Raw genomic sequence first — 19,301 nt, 5'->3', positions numbered from 1 at the left:
CTTGGCAGCAACAATATTCCTGTGTACAGTACACGACAGCATATAAACTAAGACATGCATGTTCTGGTGCATTCTCTGGTGGAAATACTGTTTTCTTCTCATCAAGAGCACTGACATTCAAAACATACACTGCCTTTCAAAACCTTGGGGTCAACTCTACACTTTATTTTAAGGTGTCCGTGTTAGTTATTATACATATAAAGTGTAATTTTTGTACATTTATGCACTGTGTAATTATAATTAACTAAATGTACTATAGGGTTAGGATTGGTGTTGGTTTCAGGTTAGTTGCATGTATTTATGCATAAATTATAGTTGTTACTACAGTAACATGTAAAATAAAGTGTTACCGAATTTGTGTTTTTGAAGCAAGTATCTCATTCTCGCCAAGGCTGCATTTAATTGATAAAAATACAGTGAAAGCCGTCATATTGTGAAAAATTACCATTTAAATTCACTATTATGTTTTTATATATTTTAATTTAAATGTATTTAGGTGATGGCAAAGTTGAACTCTCAGCAACATTACTCCAGTCTTCAGTGTCACGTGGTCCTTTAGAAATCATTCAATGCCTATTTGCTGCTCTAGAAACATGTCTTTCTTATTATAATCCATGTTGAAAATAGATACATAGTTGTGCTGCTTAATATTTTTGTGGAAACCCTTTTTTGTTGTAAATGTACCATTATAAATCTTATGAACCCCAAACTTTTGAAAGGTAGAGTAGATCATGACATTTTAGTTTTTGTGAAAAAAGTAAATGAACATTTGATCTTCCTAATACAATAGTTACACGTGATTCAGAATTATGATTAATACAACATCCGGCCAGTGGTCTCTATTCAGTTTTCTGGAAGCCAGAATATTGGTTTAATCAGGTTGTGGCAATCATGTTACTGCAGACTAAAATTTTCATGTGCATGTAAATGTAGTAACTTGCAGCAATTATATAATCATATAATTATTAATATCCCAAGGTTGTTAACTATTCCATTCAAACATTTTTTTTACTGCAAAGCTGATACTGTGCTCAAAGACATCACTCATAGGCTGAATCATGTGAACATGAATGGAAAAGTTTTTTCCCCCATGTCAGCACACGACTGCAAATGAATGTCGGCATCAGAGATTAAGGAAGGAGAAGGCAGACACTTGCTCATTTGATGTGGGTGAGCTTGCAGTTCTCTCACAGCTTTTCTCAAATGCACAGTCTAAGCCTCTACTGGCTTCTACACTAGTCTGGGCTTCTGACTCGACGGGAACAGGCTCAACCAAACATACAGGTTTGCTTCTGTTCACTAGCTCCATTCCACTGAAGAGTGACAGTCTGGGTGGTTCTGAGATCTTGGTGGTGTCCGTGTTTCTGCTTCCCCTATCTTCTTGCTCTCTTTTTATATGAGACCCAGGCGCAGCACTGTTGTCCTGTGGGTATTGTGTAGATGGGGTCTCCTCTGATGGGATAACCGAGGTTGTGATTTCTCCAAGTTGTCCAGGAACAATGGGGATGGTCATAGATTCAGAGGGCTGGTCTGAAAGTGAAGAGCTGGAGGAGGTTGGACGCCCAACACGGTCACACCTGGGATTTGTGACACCAAGCAAGGCCTCAAACTGCCTTAGGAGCTAGTTAAAAAAAAAAAATCTGTTAGTTCCACATAATAACAAAGAGGATAGTACTAGGGCAATTGTGATTGTTAGTAAATATTAGCTGTATTAGTATTAATTGTTATTAATTATTATTAAAGATGCCATATTATGGCATTTTACAAAGTCTTGATTTTGTTTTTGGGATCTACTAGAATAGGTTTGGCAAAACAAAAATCATTGTTGCAGCACCTCTCTTCCTAGTCTGTCAGTAGTCTAGTGTAGCCAGACCTTCATACTGACGGCAGAAGGTCTGGACAACGTCTGACCAACATATAAAGCAGCCAATCAGTTTATTTTGTTCCGCGTCATGTTTAGGGACGTGAAAATGTAACGGCGATGTTCCTACAATAACAGTCTTGTCTGCATAAGTCTTGGAATGAATTTTAAAGAATTTATGCCGTAAAATGTACGTACTTCACATACTTTTGAAAATACAGTGAGAGGCTGGAAAAACTAGCAGATGCCGAAATGTCTAATCGAGGAACAGGGACTCTCTGAGAAAACAAAGGAAATTAACATCTGAACTGTCCCTCACACACCACTGGAGACTCACCTCAGTATCAGCTAATCTACATCTTTCTCTCTTGACCCCCTCTCCCCCAATTCCTAAACCCCCTCATGCTGAGATCACATCCAAAATCTCTTTGTTACAATGTCAATCCTCACAATACAGTTTTATATGCATTTGATATCGTTTGAACTGTCTCTGTGCGACTGGTACAAATATCTCATCTTCATAAAAGTAAACCAGAACATAATAAAGAAAGGTTTTAAGAGTTTAGGGATATCTTGCCTTAGTATGGTGGGTGTGGCTTTCAGCCATTTGGTCTTTCGTCAATACAAGTCTATAGGACTTGATTAATGCAAATTCCCATTGTGAACTCGTGTTTACATTTGAAAGCTGTCTTGGTCTGGGTATTTAAAGGAATGTTTTAAAGAGATCAGGGCTTGATTCTGTAATCAGATAAACTGTCTTTAGATAACCCAGCATTCAGAAGTCAATTCTATATTTCATTCTTTACTTCAGAGTATTTGATGTTATATAGATAACTTTGAGTGATTATGTAATTGGAATTATACATTTAGGCTACCTGACTGTTGATAAATTATTACACTTTGATTCTGACTTACTCTGGAATTATTCAGGTTATGAAGGGTATAATTTCAGCAAAGGGTTAAATGGAATAATTAAATATGTGGTTAAACTATTAAATATAAATGACCAAATAACCATTTGGCATTCTACTAAATTCAAAATTATGATTAAATGGAGTCAGATAAAGAGGAATTGGAATAAAATCCCTTCCCAGCTGAAAAGATCAAATGCGCAGCGACCTTCACCCACCAATCTTTAGCCTCCATTGGGGCAATTTGGGCGGCCTTACACCAGCGTTTATTTGATCCTGATAAGCGCTCATTGTCACAGTTATAAAAAAAAACAGTGTTATTCAACGAGTGGGTTTGGATTCTGGCATCTTTGTTTCCAGACGGACCGTTAAAGAATGTGACAAATGTCTCTCATACATGTAGAATTCAACTAATCAGATGACGACTTCAAAAAGCCTGAAGTGTTTCCAGTTAAGTGTGCCATATGCATCACATTTCATATTTGTGTGACCACAGCTTTTGATGTTCACCCAGCGGTGCGTTAGCGCGACGTCTGAGGCAGAGACTAGTCTGTCAGTGACGCTCTATTTAGTTCCTGTCTACTTGAAGCTACTCCTTCTGAAAAAGCACAAAATGCTCCATAACACTTGGACATGGCGACAACACACTACTAACACAACTTAACCAGGCCTCACCCCTTTTTTGCATATTCCTTGGGTGGGAATTATTTAAATGAGGAATATTGTGACGTGTTCATTCCAGGATGAAAACTCAAGACTACAATCGAGGCGTTTCTGCAAAGTGGAATTAAGTTTTATTTGAATGTTGGCCACTAAGAATGTAGTAAACAATACAGCTCTTTGTGCTTCAAACCATGATATTAAGATATAATATAATAAATTCCATTTTGCAATGTAAAGCAGCATAACAGAGTGTTTTTGTACAGCTAAAATAACTGAAAGTGAATAACAATGGAAGCCTCACACATTCAAGTTAAAAATGACCACATCCACTCATAGGTTAAATATAAGGTGGCTAGAGAATAACACCATTTGGAGTGGACCGTTTAACTCTGCAAACCTTTTTCATGTTCAAACTGCAACATTACACACAAAAAAAGCATAAAAGGTCCTCTTTAATATTAGCTTTATTATTCCACTAATTTACACATGGTTCCGCTGACGGTACCTTGGTTGCCTTGTTGGCGACAGGGCCTGCGGTTCCTTCACTAAGTTGTGCGAGGCGTTTGTTTGTGATACTGAAAATATGATCTAGAGAGAGGAAGTCTGAAGACATCAGGCAGGCCAGAGCGCACAACACCCTCTGCAAGAAGGAAACAGAAATGTTGTGTTATCAACACAAATTTAAAGAACAACATTTTGGATGCTTATTTAAAAATATATATACTGGGCAGTATAGTGTGAATAGGAAACATTACCATCTGGACAATTTGTGTGTGGTCCTGGAGTTTGCGAGCAAGAAGTTCAACAACCACCTCACAGTTGAGAGTTGAGCATCTGAAAGAAAACAGGAGAAAAACAAAATCAGTTACTTTAACTGTCACATTACTGACCACCGGAATAAACAACTGTGAAAAGAAAACTGCGTGCACTGATTTTACAACAAAAAGGTGTATTGCAGATCAGTATTGATCTACACTGATGCTAAAAATCAATAACATGTCTCATATGGATTTTGTTTACTCTTTGATGAAGAACTGGCTCTCTTCTCTGGACAGGAAGACTTTGGAACCATTGGACAGTCGGTTGATAAGCGCCGTCTCCTGACCACAGTCCCCCAACTGAATGGCTTCCACACTGATTTAAATGAACATAAATATCTCAGAATACCCATGTGAATCTCACAAAATCTCAAAAGCCAAAAGTCATCAATATACTGCATTTTGCATGTGAACAAGATAAAGTACTGCTCAAAGGTTTGTGGTCAGTAAGATTTATCAAAAGTGACAATGAAGACATTTATAATGTTACAAATCATTTCTATTTCAAATAAATGCTGTTACATGTCGCAACTTTCTAAATATCAAAGAATCCCCATAAAATGTATCACAATTCCCACAAAAATATTAATTATAAGATATAATAAGAAATGTGTCTTGTGCAGCAAATCAGCATATTAAAATGATTTCTGAAGGATCATGTGAAACTGAAGACTGGAGGAATGGCAGGTGAAATTTTGAAATATATTCAAATAGAAACAGATGTTTTTGATAAAATGAATGTAGCTTCAGTGAACACAAGGGACTTTCAAAAACATTAACACATATAAATATGGTGATATTTATTATACTGCCTTTTAATTATGCAGATTTTAATTGAAAAAAATATAGTATAATTTTTTTGGTATTGTTTATTGTATAAAACAGTAATAAAAATGGTCAAAATAAAGTCAAAGATGATTCATTGTGATAATGAGAATATATGTTTAATTATCAGTCATCTTATCAGTCCGTTTCAATGGTCCTAAAAATATTATGTAATAATAATAAAAAAGAATATAAGGCAAAATATTTTTCATATATTTCTTTATTGTGATTTTGTGTGAAATATGACGAATGACATTTGACTGTGTATGCTGCTATTTTAGTTCTGGAAATGAGATGCCAGCATTAAAATGCCCCTTGGTGATGCAATGACCTGGCGTTAATGACCTCAAACACTTGAGAAAGCAATGTGTGCTGACCTCCATCAAGAACATAAGCCCTGTAGCAGTCTGTCCCTTACCGTTCCGATAGGTCACCACTCTCCCGACTCGCCCCGGAGTGGCTGCCCGAGCCGCCCGACTTACTGCTCCTTCCCAGTGAGGCCTGGCTGGCTTCCGCGGTCTCCTGGGACGAGTTGTGGGAGGAGCTGTGCCCACTGTCCGTTTCCTCCCAGCCTCCACCAGCCTGCCCTGGACACCTGTGTGATGCTAAGAGAAGGAGAAATAGTAATTTCTTGGAAATTATATCACACACACTGCTTTTAAAATCTGGTGCATGACTCACCTCTGTGTCCGTGGGATTGGCTGTTGTAGGCACATGCTGGCACTGCCATCTCCACAGTAGCAGAGGGCGCCACCACAGCGTGGTAGTGGTTGTCATGGAGACGGATGCCAGGATGCTCTGTTGGAGGAAGGACAGCGCTGGCAACCACCTCGGCAGCTTTCTGAATCTTGTCCAATAGAGTCCCTCCACCTGAACGAGAGAGGGAAACATTGCGTTAAATAAAACAGGTCACACACAAGCCTGCAGTCTCCCTCTCATTTACTGAAGCTTTCGCGCCTCGATCGCCCCCCGGCGACCGGTCCCAGTATAGCCGCCCCTCTGTGTTTTCTAATGGACACGAGGCAAACTAAATAATAAAATTACACTTCAAAAATGTTCCCCCAAAGTTAGTATATGTCACTGAAGGCAGTTACCATCACGATGGTTTCATTTCAGGTGTTCGTTTTAAAAATAAGTTTAGTTTGAGTTAGTTATTTGATGCTATAAAAACGGGGGGTGTGACGTCATGATTGACAGCTGAGACTGACGGCTTCTCTGAGTGAAGTTGTCACTGAGGCACTAACGGACTTTTTTCGAAATTTTTGGGAGCAGATTAGAGCTTTAGCTTTCATTTCTACATTTCCATAACTGTTTATTTCACACCAACATAATTAATTGTTCTGCATCTGCGAGCGTGTGGGCGGGCTTTTGATATCGCGACTGTACTTCCTGCTCTACTTCCTGCGCTCTACTGCGCAACTCCGGTCCCGAAATCGCTACTGCGCAGACTCGGTCCCAAAATGTCCGCGCCGTGCAAGGCTGCCTGAAAGCTTCAAATATGGCAAGCGGAAACGGATGATGTCGAGTCGTCCATATTTTTTTACGGTCTATGGTCACACACCAGAAAGCCTTCCAGTAAATATTAGTGTTGAGCTCAGGACTCGGATGAATAACATTAAACGTGTCTTACTGGACTCTTTCCTTCCTGGGCTGTATCCAAATCCCTGCATGCCAGACCTGTGCGACTCGGAGCCCATTCCTGCAAACAAAAATCTTGGTATATAATTCACATACTATACTATAACATATATAAAAGTATCTTTATTATGCTTTCTTTAGTATTGTCTTTCATGTAGTGTTATAACCTTTGATAGACCTTATAATTAAGGTCTGCAAAATCGAAGTGCAAAAGAAAGAACCAATTGTCAACTGTCAAAAACAAGCCAACAATAATTCAAGTCTTACTTCCAGCACAAACCTACATAGGTTTGTAACAAATTTGCATAATTGCATTGGCTGTCCGTAAACAGTGTCTACTTTGAGCTGCCCACTGTAGTTGTAGTCACAGCCTTGCAGTCACATTTATATGGTGAAAACCGACGCCATTGTTACTGTTCAAATCAACGTGTGTAAGTGTTGAGGAAGCCTCTGGAGCTGAAATTTAGATATGATAATAGACGTTTGGTTTACAACATGCACTGTAAGCCGTAGACCAATCACAACAGACTGGGTCATCTGACCAATCAGAGCAGAGGAGTTTAGAGAGGCCGGAGCCTTGACTGAACCAGACATTGGTTTTGGACATTATGAGAAAATAGGTGATGCTAACATTATTAGAAAATGTAAGTGTTTTGACCTTGAATTCATGTAAACCTATTGGAGGAGACCTCTGAAACAAAATTAGGACCATATATAAGATTTTTGGATTAAAATATCCAAAAACCACTAGAATAATCTTATACATTTTGTTGATTAGTGTACTTGCATGATCACAAATGTTTTAATGAATGTTTAAATCCAGAGAAATAAGCAATTTGAACCAGAACACAGGCTGTGTCTGTGCGTCGCCTATCAATGACATCATACCCGCTTTACCCTCGATTTCCATGGAAACCATGGAAACCCCAAAGACATTTTAATATTATGTGTTTTATTAAGACAGATGAGCAACTGTTTCGATACTTTCATCGACAGAAAACTAATCATCGGTATATAGCTTAATTCAGTTAGTCTTACTGTTTACATTTTGTTTTTATGATTTACCATGCCTAATATAGATCTAGATTACTGCAGTGTGCAACAAATGTGTGCACGGAGTAGCTTTATAACAACTTTCAACAGCCAGATGTAGGTAATATGATAAAACACAGCTGTGCTACTGCTACCCTACATACGCATGACCGGGAAATGCGGAATTGGTCGTCTGCGGCATAAAAGCTTCGCGAAATCAAGGTGTCCTCAAGTTACGCCTTTATTTTGAATAAGCAATGTCTAGTGGCGAAAAATGACATATTGTGGCTTTAAAATCTTATTGGTGAAAATACCAAAATAGCACTCACCCACAGATTGTGTCACTGTTTTGTGTGGAGACAGTCCAGAATCTGAGGACATGGTATCATTAAATAGTAGGCTAGCCAACTCCTGTATAGAAACAAATGCTAGCTCAATTCAGATATTAATTATTAAAAAACAAACAACAAATCGACAGAATAATGACTGCTTCCTGTATTAAGTATATATTTTTCATATTGTTTATGAATAGAATTACATCTATGTTTGTTTTCTATATATACAATGTAAACTGTAAAATATACACTGAATTAAAAAGTCAACATATAAGACTACAAAAACGTAATAAATCATAGGAATGACTTAACTGGAGTTTAATGAGTCAATGATATTGATTTGTCTGCACAGAAAAGAAAGTTTTACCTGAGCTGAGCTTCTGACTTTCTGAAAAAGAGCACTTCCATGGATGGGGTCCGGGGGGCCACTGTAGACTAAGAAAGACATAATACACTCACCTTTTATATTGATTTAAAAAACAACTCAAAATAAAAACTCTTTAAAATGGTCTACTGTTCAAAAGTTGGGTCAGTATTTTTTTAAATAGAATTTTTTTGGTAACATTATGAATTTCTTTACAAAGTTTATTGTATAAAAGTAATCATTTCTGACCACAAACTTTCAAACAGTATGTTAAAAAATGTGTTTGCAAACGTTAATCAAAACATAAATTATTGCTTTGCCTTTAAATGCCTTCCAAATTTTGCTGACGTCACCAATCCATCCCACTTTTCATGTCATAGAGAGACCACTTTTTAGCCTGACAAGCCAGACCCACATCAAGATGTTTGGTCTGGAAATTTACCATAGTCAGGGCTCAATCCGAGGGGCGGGATAAATGGTTGTCTTTCAAACTCCCTCTGCACGCGATAGGATAGCGCTACACCAACCAGAGCAACGAAGGTGAAACAGAGCTTGTTGACTGATTAAACATTCGTCGTATCCAGTCGGCTAAACTACGAACACATCTTCCCTTTTTAAGAATGACTTCAGTGCCACTCTTTGTTCTTTTCTCAGAGAAAAGCTTAACTCCAAGTCTTCCAGAGTCGCAGTCAAAGCTGATTCGAAAGACCGCCGCCGTTCGCCAGTTTCTGTGTTTACTAGAAGCACGCAAACGCAACTCGGCCGTCGTCATTATGGCCCCGCCCGCCGACTCTATACATGATGTGATTGGGCCGTCCAGATTTTGAGGAACACAGCTCAGAATGGTATTGAGAGTTCCTAGACGACACTTGCGGGCAAATTAAATTTGCTGCCGCTAGGGTGCGTCTAGATTTCTAGGCTAACCACTTTTAACAATCTAGTAAATTCCCAGTGGCTAAAATCAAGTCCTAAATTGTTATCTCACTGAATAGCCTGTGTCACCCATAGACCGTAAAAAGGTGTCACCAAGTAAAACAGGTTGCAAACATCTGCATCTTGATTATAAGATTTCACAAGTTACTGATGCTCTAATTTTATTGATTGAAACATTATGGTTTTATGCGTGTACACTGACTCATAAGAATCAGTTAATATGTGTTCCTTGTAGAAAGAAGTGCTACAGTGTTTACCTTGAATTGCTCAGACCGGCTTACCTATTACTTCCTGTATAAATGTAGCATTCCGCCGTAGCTCTGTGAGGAAGTGAGGTGGTCCATGGCCACTTAAATGCAGGAAAATCTTCAGGACCTTGGACAGGGTTAAAAGAACAATAAACACCACAGACCAACCAAAGTCAAGATTTCAAAAACATTTAGCTCAATGAAGGGAGTTCATTACCATTTGCAGGGTTTGAACCTACAACCTTTTTGTTACTAACCCCAAAAAGACTGAGTCACACCAGCATATCTCACCTTAAGTTTGACATGGCAGGACTCCACCTGTAGTCTCTCCAAAAGGTACTCGAGAAGACACTGGCAGCATCCCACTGACTCATGGGAAATTTCTTAGTTATCATGACTGTCAAGGTCCATTGATGATATTATTCTACCCTACTCTACTCTCTTCTCTAATGCCTCAAAAAGGATACTGCCGATTTCCTCAAAAAGGTAACCGGGACAAGGCGATTCGTCATCTGATGTTGCTCGCATAAGTGTTGGCATCTGAGACACACACACAAAAGAGATTACATAAATTTGACATAAAATGGAAGTCGTAATAATCTTTTTTTCACTACTGTGACATATACAGGTGAAACGACTTATCTAACAAAAAGGGGGGAAAAAACATAGGACTAGACTTTATTAAGTTATTTGGGGATTGATTGGATCATTGTGGTTTTCTATTGATAATGCTATGCAAAAAAAAATATGTTTCAATAGGAAGGGTAAGTTATTTTGATTTTAAGATTATGGGTTAAAAGTAAAACATTTATTAATTAAAAGATTTGAATTGTCAATTTTGATTTCATGGTGACTTTAAATCGCTGTATATAAACGTGTTCTGCATTCTTAGAATTACTGTGGTATTACCATCTGAAGTACCATGGTACAGTGACAGTAATACTATCTATATATTATACACTATACTATACGTTACAATCTATGACACTTGTATTAACAGGCACTCATCTTACTGGCACTGCTATGGTACATGGCAAAAAAACATGGTAGGACCACGGTACATCATGTCCAAAACATCATGAAAGTACCATGGAATTTTGTCCGTATATTTTCAAGTATCTTTAAAAAGAAATATATACAGACATAAACAGTGCTAACGTCAAATATCCAGTAAACAACGTAGGAAACTAGGTTTGGCGTAAAATAAATTACATTAAATCCCTGGTGCCACGGATACGTACTTTTTGTAGGAAAACCAACCGTTCCAATAATGTAGCCATGATGGAGCAATCTGTGTTTTTTCGCCTGTCTATGTACCATTGCTCACAGGGCGGGTGACCGACCGTGCAGGTCCTGCCTGCCCGAGAATGTCTTCACTATCCACAATACGGACCTCTGTTTAGCTCGCCCACTCTGATTTGACACATCGCTGTCCGATATGTGAATCGGATCTTTTTAGTGAGCAGTTGAACCGGTTCAGATATATTTATTCACGAATGACTCATTTGAAACGATCTGTTCAAAGCTTTCGACTCGCGGAAATTAATTCAAGGTGGCCGTAGCCAATAAAACGCGGTCCTAAAGAGCACGTGTCTGGATACGGAAGTTAATCTGGAGTGGATTTCTTGCTGTACATAATGAAAATGTCTTTGAAATCAACTCATGTTTCTAGTGGCTTTCACCTTACGTAGGAAGCTACAACGGAAAAATCAACCAATCAGAAAGCAGTGCAGATGTTATGGGTTCCAGATTAGCGCGTTGATTGGCCAATTACTCGTCAATGGGAGGTTTACGCAACGTTATTCAGAGGTCAACAGCATGGCGCTGTCCATGTTCACTACAAATATCTCATAAAGTGTATGCCTTTTGTGAATAACTGTGATGGGTCACAGTGATTTTAAATGAACTTCGGCCCACCAAATTATTATTTTGCTGCCATATAAAAGGATTATTGTTGGAAATTTTCTAGTTTTTGAATTATGCCTGGTTCAAATGTTTGGACTCGTAGCAGAGCGAGAATGAGACTCTTCCCAGAGCTGTTGGCTCAGTGCTCAGGAGAGGTAACTTACACGTTCATTCAGTATTTCTTATTAGTTATAATGTAAATGTCTGTCCTTTACACTTTTCCTAGTTTAATAAAAATTACATAAAAAGGAGGCCAAATACAAATCTATTTTTACACCATGTACTTAACTAAACTAAATGTACATGTAAGCAATTTAGTGTTTTTGTGCATTTTTACATTGCAAAATAATAACCGAAGGCAGTAATAATTTAAACAATATTACTTGTGAACTAATGTCCATCTAAACCTATTTTAAGCAGTCATTAAGCTTCTACACACTGCTCACAGATACCGAGATGTGCCTTCTATTTCCCCAATCTGATTACTCACTAAAAACTTACAGTCATCATGTTTTCAGGCCATTTCAAGTTTGATTTTGATGCGTCATTAAGCAGTGATAAGAAAGTGGCTAAAGAGTTGTTTAGCCCAGCTATGGCTCTGGTTGACTTACTTTTTAGTTAGTTTTCCCAGGAGGCTGATTCATGAATGCCCACAAAAACTAGGCAGGATTTATTGCACAAACCATATCCAATCATCGATTTAGGCATTGCCTCCTCTCACGTGACTTTCCTTCATTCCTAGGGTGCGTCTCAACTAGCTCCCTAGTTCAGTAGTCAGGTCACTGATGATCAGGACATAAGTCAATGGGCTGACCACCTGATCAGTGTCCTGACTACTGAACTAGGGAGCTGATTGAGACCCACTCTCAATTACTACCCATCAAACTCACTGCACACTGTAGGGCAGGGGTTTTCAAACTGGGGTCCGGGGACCCCCAGGGGTCTTCCAGAAGGTTCTAAGGGGTCCCCAGAAAAATTCAGAGAATAAAAAGACAAAGCAAATATAGATAAAGTCTAACGAATATTCTATTTGTTTAATTTTTAAATGTTTATCTCCTTTCTTGCCATATAAATTCTAGAATTGTATGTTTGCTTTGTGTCTTTAGTGAGTTTTTATCACTATAGTCCCCTTTATCTTTCTCACTGGGGTTGTAAGGCAGTTTTCTTAACATAGTATGTACGCTGTAAAAATTATATAAAAACAATTTTAATTAAAAATGTTCTTCTTCAGGTTTATACATCCAACATCATTGGCTAATTTAAGATGGGAAACAATGTATTGTATTCATAATGTCACACTTACTATTTATCTTTTAAATGTTTTTTAAATGTTTTTTACCATTTAAATGTTTTTTCGTACATTAAAATATATGGATTTTAAGAAGGGGGTCCCTTATAAAGGTTCATCATATTTGGGGGTCCTTGACATCATTAAGTTTGAAAACCCCTGCTGTATGGGGTCTGTTATAAGTCAATGAGATCAGGGAAGGCCTGCTGTGACTACCTCCAGGTGTCGCTGTTGGACAGTTGGGGTGGCAGTGGCTCAGTGGTTCTTGTAGGTTGCCTACAAACCAAAAGATTGGGGGTTCAATCCCCAGTTCCACCTGACCAAGTGTCGAAGTGTCCATGTGCAAGACACCTAACCCCAGCATATCCCGATGAGCTGAAGGGTGCCTTAGATGGCTGACATCGCAGTCCGTGTATGAATGGGTGAATGTGAGGCAAAAATTTAAAGCGCTTTGGATGACCTGTTGAAAGCGCTATATAAATGCAGTCCATTTACAGTGCTACTTTATAAAATCATGTGATTTTGCACTTTTTAATGTCCTATTTTGTCACATTTGAATTGTTTTTGTTATTGTAATATTTTTTCATCCATTTTCTTTTGAGGAGACACTCCCTCCCTTGCCTCCTCAGAGGAAACATCACTGACATACACACACACACAGGGGCCTATTGCACAAAACTAGGATAAGGGATTAAGCCGGGAGATCTTGGCGATCCTGGCTCAATTTATCCGCTAATATACAGTTATTTTGTATTATCGTTATCATTCTTGGTGTGAGTGTGCCTTCAGGGTACGTTTAAACGACAGCTGTGTACTAAATTTTGCATACAGTTGACAAGATCACCAAGATATCCTGGCTTAATCCCTTATCCTAGTTTTGTGCAATAGGCCCCTGCTGGAAGTAGCTATCAGAGGATGGGTACATGGTGGTCATAAAGGAATGGACATGGTCATAAACAATGCTTAGGTAGGCCGTGGCATTTAAACAATGCCCAATTGGCACTAAGGGACCTAAAGTGTGCCAAGAAAACTTCCCCCACACCATTACACCACCACCACCTGCACAGTGGTAACAAGGCATGATGGATCCATGTTCTCATTCTGTTTATGCCAAATTCTCACTCTACCATCTGAATGTCTCAACAGAAATCGAGACTCATCAGACTAGGCAACATTTTTCCAGTCTTCAACTGTCTAATTTTGGTAAGCTTGTGCAAATTGTAGCCTCTTTTTCCTATTTGTAGTGGAGATGAGTGGTACCCGGTGGGGTCTTCTGCTGTTGTAGCCCATCCGCCTCTAGGTTGTGCGGGTTGTGGCTTCACAAATGCTTTGCTGCATACCTCGGTTGTAATGAGTGGTTATTTCAGTCAAAGTTGCTCTTCTATCAGCTTGAATCAGTCGGCCCATTCTCCTCTGACCTCTAGCATCAACAAGGCATTTTCGCCCACAGGACTGACGCATACTGGATGTTTTTCCCTTTTCACACCATTCTTTGTAAACCCTAGAAATGGTTGTGCGTGAAAATCCCAGTAACTGAGCAGATTTTGAAATACTCAGACCAGCCTGTCTGGCACCAACAACCATGCCACACTCAAAATTGCTTAAATCACCTTTCTTTCCCATTCTGACATTCAGTTTGGAGTTCAGGAGATTGTCTTGACCAGGACCACACCTAAATACATTGAAGTAACTGCCATGTGATTGGTTGATTTTTGCATTAATGAGAAATTGAACAGGTGTTCTTATATATGGTAGATACTATAGATTAATTATATTAAGCATGTATCCTTTTGTAAAGCTGTCTGTTTTTCTATTATTAGGCAACTGCTTATGGAAAATGTGTGGCCGCCACAACCACCGGAAAACAGGAGCTGACCAAAAACATGTGTGTCAAAGAATTTGAAACATTGAAAAACTGCTTTCAATCTGCTGTGAGTGTTTTATTGTGATTATGTTGCACATAGACAAGCATCCCGTTCACACAAACCTACATCAGAGACATGTATTATAAAGTAATATTTAAATAATTTTGTACTTTATTAAATTAGTGTAGATCAAACACCAAGGTCATGGGTTTGATTCCCAGGGAATGTATTAACCTACAAAATGTGTACCTTAAATGCATTGCAAGTTGCTTTGGATAAAAGCAAATTTAAATTACAAATGTTATATTGATGTTTAAAAATATGCTCTGCATTATTGAAATATTAAATTTGTATGTGTATATACAGTATATTTTGTTGGCCTTTCCTAACTAATAATTTTATATTTGCAGGCGAAAAAGGGAGTAAAGTGAAGAACATCATGAATAAATATCATGTTAACCTTTTCGGTGTTGGAGATCATTTTAATTAGCCAGTAAAGCATTTCTGGTTATGAATATCTTGTCTTCTTTCATAGTTGTTTTTGTAATTTCTCTCTCTCTCTCTCTGTAAATAAACATATATTTCAAATGGATAACTTTATTGTGCTCAAAACCACAAAGTATTTTTTTAAATAAAAACATGGAATCACAATTCTCTTCCTTTGTTCAGACATATCGATGCAATATAATATATAGAGGCAGCTTGGACTGAATTATATCACCATCTGCATCGTTACTTTGCTGTTTTCGCATATCAATATATCAGAATTGGGATAAAAGAGACAGACTAATGATAACCAGACGTTCTGTGTTGTTTGGTGTGTGTAATTGATGAGGGAGTGTCAGAATGAGGAATGAGATATGAGGTGTTACGTGATGGGTGGTCATTATCACGCCCTTGACCGCCGATTGCAGATCAGCACTCGAGTCAGGCTCCAAATTTGGACTCGCTCCTGAAATTTAGGGTGGCGGTTTTAAGGGGGTTGTTTCCAATCTAACAAAAGCAGGCTGAAACATGAAAGACCAGCTGATTAATGTGTATCCGTGGGGTGTATGTCACTGGCACCACAAAAGATTATGGGCTCTTAGTCGTCTCGTATGGAATGTAAAGCTTTGCCACTGTTAAATACACCCTTCCTGCAGAACCTGCAGCCTCATTAGCCACATGTTAATTGATAGAAGGGCCATAAAGGCAGCCACTAATGATTGGGGATCAACAAACGAAGAATAGCTCCGGTATTAAAAATGTTTTTCCAGCAAAGCAATGACCTGTATATCTATAAGAAATCACGTTACAGGTTGTTGTGCTTTGGCTTAGTTACAATCAATGTTTGTGGCCTCCCTTCATATGGGCTTCATTCACACATTTTCAGTGCACTACAAGGTGTTAATTGAAAGAGAATGGTCTTGTGGAAACGGTTGTGTTTGGTCCAAATTGGCTATAAAATGTAATGGTTTAGGCTGGGGAACTTGACATTAAAAAGGGTTAGTCAGACGATCAGCTCATAGTGCCTGATTGTCCTTTATCAAGCCAATACTTGACATGACATATCAACCAGGAATTGTAACAATGTTTTAAACGTGTCTAATTCTTATACTGTCATCAAACATGCAATATTTAGGACCTCGTTTTAATCAAGAGATTTAGCAGGATATTTGTGCATTCAAAATTTAGTTTGTCACAGTGCAGGACTATTTAAAGGGGTAGTTCACCCACAAATGAAAATTGTCATCATTTACTCACCATCAAGTTGTTCCAAACCGGAATTAATGTATTTCTTCTGCTGACCGCAAAATAATATATTTTGAAGAATGTGGGTAACAAACAGTTGATGGGCCCCATTGACTTATATATGATAGGTTTGGGTGAATTATCCCTTTAAGTGAACTGCACAAACAAAGCTTAAACAATTTAAATCTAAAACATTTTTACATCACAATAAAATGTAGCCTACCTATACCCAAAACTTGAGGGGAAACGATAAATAAAAAAAATGAACATAAACATTTTGTAAAGAAATGCTGTTACACAAATAATTTTTATTATTTTAACCAAATTAAAGAACAAACTAAAATGGTATAGGCCAAACAGTTATCACCTTCTGAAATAAGGCTAACATGTAACTTGAGCTTTTTAGAGGTCTCCACGTCATCTGTTAACTTTAAAACACCTGCACATGCAGGGCCGGCGTTTGCTATAGGCGAGCTAGGCGGTTGCCTAGGGCGACAATTGTGTTAGGGGCGCGAGCGCGCTCTAGTGCCGCGCATTACTACCCATTAAGCATAGAATCGGAACAAGCGAAATACAACATAATTGTAGAAAGTGCCCTCCCCCTGCCTTTGATACATGGACTCTCCCAGTCACCCCTGTCATTCAGTGCAAAATGGACTGTTCCAAAACTTTCCACAGGAGTTCGCGAAGTGACGGAGAAGAGAGCAGACGGTTGATAATGAGAATGGGAGATCGGCTGAAGATTGTATATAGTTTGAGTGAATAAAGTATTAGTCCAATCAGTGGAGGCCTTATCGACTGTGCGTGTGCGTGCATTACACCGTAAGTCGTCACTTAATCATTTAACACTCAACTAACGCTATTCCGCCTGTAGTAAACACGGATGTTTACAGTTAATGTTGTTTCTGTAATTATAGTCTACTGCTGTAACATCACTGTTATTCTATATTTGTCATTTACTGTCAGTTTTAGCCATATTTATATCATATAAACACCGATGCACGGTTGCATCTCAGGAAGCGCGCATGCGCTATAAAGCTGTTTACATCTGAGAGCTGATCGCACGTGAAGCAGCAGTCATGCTCACGCGCACAGCTCATGGACAGTTAGCGCACACACATTTTGTATTGTACTGAACGTCCATTCCGATTTATTCTAGTTCATCCTCATCGAGATTATATTGTGTTCTATTTCATAAGTGTTCATCAGAAGCTTTATTAGTATTGTGTTGTGTTTATATATGTTTCTTATATCCATATTTATATCTGTATTTTGTATTGTGTATTTACAGAACCACACATCTATGCACATTTAATAAAACCACCCATTTGGATAAAACCTGAGTAAGACATCATTGTTCTGACCGGACAAACTGTAGCCTTCAACCAAACCCGAACAAGCAATTAGAGTCAAGATTCACAATATTTTTCATGGTCCTTCGAGCCGGATCGGGTGAATTGCTACAGAGATGTCTCAACCTGAGAGAGAAGCGCCTGTTGTGCGTCCACGAAGACGGATCAACCCACCAACTCATTTAGCTGATTATGAGCTTGGTGAGCTATTGCCGCATCGACAGCCACTCCCAGACTTCAGCCAAAGTAGGGTCCATTCACCAAGTATGGTAGGATACACCAGATCATCTTCTCCTGTCAGTCAAGAGTTAGACCATGATAAGTGGACACTGAGAGATGAATGGCAAAGTGAAATATCAGATGGTAGAGGGGAAAATGAAGTAGAGCTTACAGCTACACTGCAGGTGCTGAAACGAGAGAATGCAGACTTACGGCTACAAACCAGCCAGCTTCCAGAGATTATTTCAGCACTACAAGAGATGCGTCAACAGAATGCTTTGTTGCATCAAGAACTTCAAAGTCTTAAGGCAGAAAGAGGAGCCCCCTTCAGGCCAGTGACTTCATCAGTGCCGTATCCAAGTCCCTTTACTCCAGTGGTGAGCTCTGAGACCCCACAATGTTTCCGTCCGACTCCAGCCCCTCGGACAAAGCCACCAACGCCGCCTACTGTAATGAGAGAACTGAACCCAGCTAGCTTAGCTGATGATATCAGAAACATGGACATTTCTTCCTCAATGCAGGAGCGAGTCCCACCACAAGTGCGAGACAGCAACCCACCTCAGCCCAGGTATTCTCGTTTTTCTCAACACCTTCCTTCTCATCAGTCAGAGTTCCAGACACCAGCATATGAGCAGAGGCCACCTCCTCAGCCAGACTCCAGACAAGCTTATTACCAGCCTCCATTGGCACAGGAGAAATTATACAGAGGTCCTGCTCCAACCATTCCCTTCCTAACATCCCCTGATCCTCGGGAGTTCTCTAGACTGAGGATAGCGTTGGAGAACATTCTGCCTGGGGATACAACAGAGCGATTCAGGTATCAGATCCTCACTGACCATCTTAAGTTGGAGGAAGCACTTAGTGTTGGGCGATATGCCTAATTTTCCAATCGTCATATCGTCAGCCTGTGAGATCGCCGATATGCGATCTTATCGCGTCGGGGCGGAGCATTCAGTGGCATAACTTTGTTTTAAAAAGTGGGTGGGACAGTCTCACGAAAATGCGTACGAGTGTGCAATCTCGTGGAATGTATACGTCAAAATGAGCTTTGTCTTACAAATGGTAGGCTACGCAGTTTTTTGTGTGCATATGATACACACTTTATGGCGTATTATAAGGGGATGCATCTAAACACAATATAGCGTTAGTGTCCAGATTTTTCACGTGAATAAAGGCATAGATTTGCACACTTTAAATCCTCGTATTTTTTCTCATTAAAACCGAATATCATCAGTGATTGTACATGAAGAGCAGGGACAGTTTTTGTGCATTTTGTTTCGTGATTTTACCGGAACGAATACAAAAGTTAGATT

The 19,301-nt window shown here is 39.0% G+C and overlaps 2 protein-coding genes across 4 annotated transcripts; one reads left to right on the top strand and one right to left on the bottom strand.

Annotated features, from left to right (window-relative positions):
* Window positions 1-672: 672 nt before the first annotated feature.
* On the bottom strand, window positions 673-12,188 carry tepsin (TEPSIN adaptor related protein complex 4 accessory protein). Of its 2 annotated transcripts, none has more exons than XM_067429164.1 (13): window positions 12,145-12,188; window positions 10,096-10,168; window positions 9,920-10,011; window positions 9,662-9,755; window positions 8,451-8,518; window positions 8,078-8,159; window positions 6,709-6,777; window positions 5,760-5,948; window positions 5,497-5,683; window positions 4,456-4,569; window positions 4,191-4,269; window positions 3,941-4,075; window positions 673-1,621 (listed from the first exon to the last, which is right to left on the bottom strand). In XM_067429164.1, exons 2-13 carry the CDS (start codon window positions 10,166-10,168, stop codon window positions 1,124-1,126), a joined length of 1,680 nt encoding a protein of 559 aa, XP_067285265.1. In that variant the 5' UTR covers window positions 12,145-12,188; the 3' UTR covers window positions 673-1,123. The 2 variants fall into 2 exon arrangements, with proteins under 2 accessions (XP_067285265.1, XP_067285264.1); XM_067429163.1 differs by lacking the exon at window positions 12,145-12,188 and adding an exon at window positions 10,870-11,026.
* Window positions 11,411-15,149, top strand: ndufaf8 (NADH:ubiquinone oxidoreductase complex assembly factor 8). Of its 2 annotated transcripts, XM_067429166.1 has the most exons (4): window positions 11,411-11,688; window positions 13,968-14,024; window positions 14,642-14,752; window positions 15,097-15,149. In XM_067429166.1, exons 1-4 carry the CDS (start codon window positions 11,608-11,610, stop codon window positions 15,115-15,117), a joined length of 270 nt encoding a protein of 89 aa, XP_067285267.1. In that variant the 5' UTR covers window positions 11,411-11,607; the 3' UTR covers window positions 15,118-15,149. The 2 variants fall into 2 exon arrangements, with proteins under 2 accessions (XP_067285267.1, XP_067285269.1); XM_067429168.1 differs by lacking the exon at window positions 13,968-14,024.
* The last annotated feature ends 4,152 nt before the right edge of the window (window positions 15,150-19,301 follow it).

Source organism: Pseudorasbora parva, chromosome 21 (genome assembly GCF_024679245.1).
Source record: "Pseudorasbora parva isolate DD20220531a chromosome 21, ASM2467924v1, whole genome shotgun sequence".
In the NCBI taxonomy this organism is placed as follows: Eukaryota; Metazoa; Chordata; class Actinopteri; order Cypriniformes; family Gobionidae; genus Pseudorasbora; species Pseudorasbora parva.
Note: the sequence above shows the minus strand (reverse complement) of the source record. Positions and strands in the feature narration are given on the sequence as shown.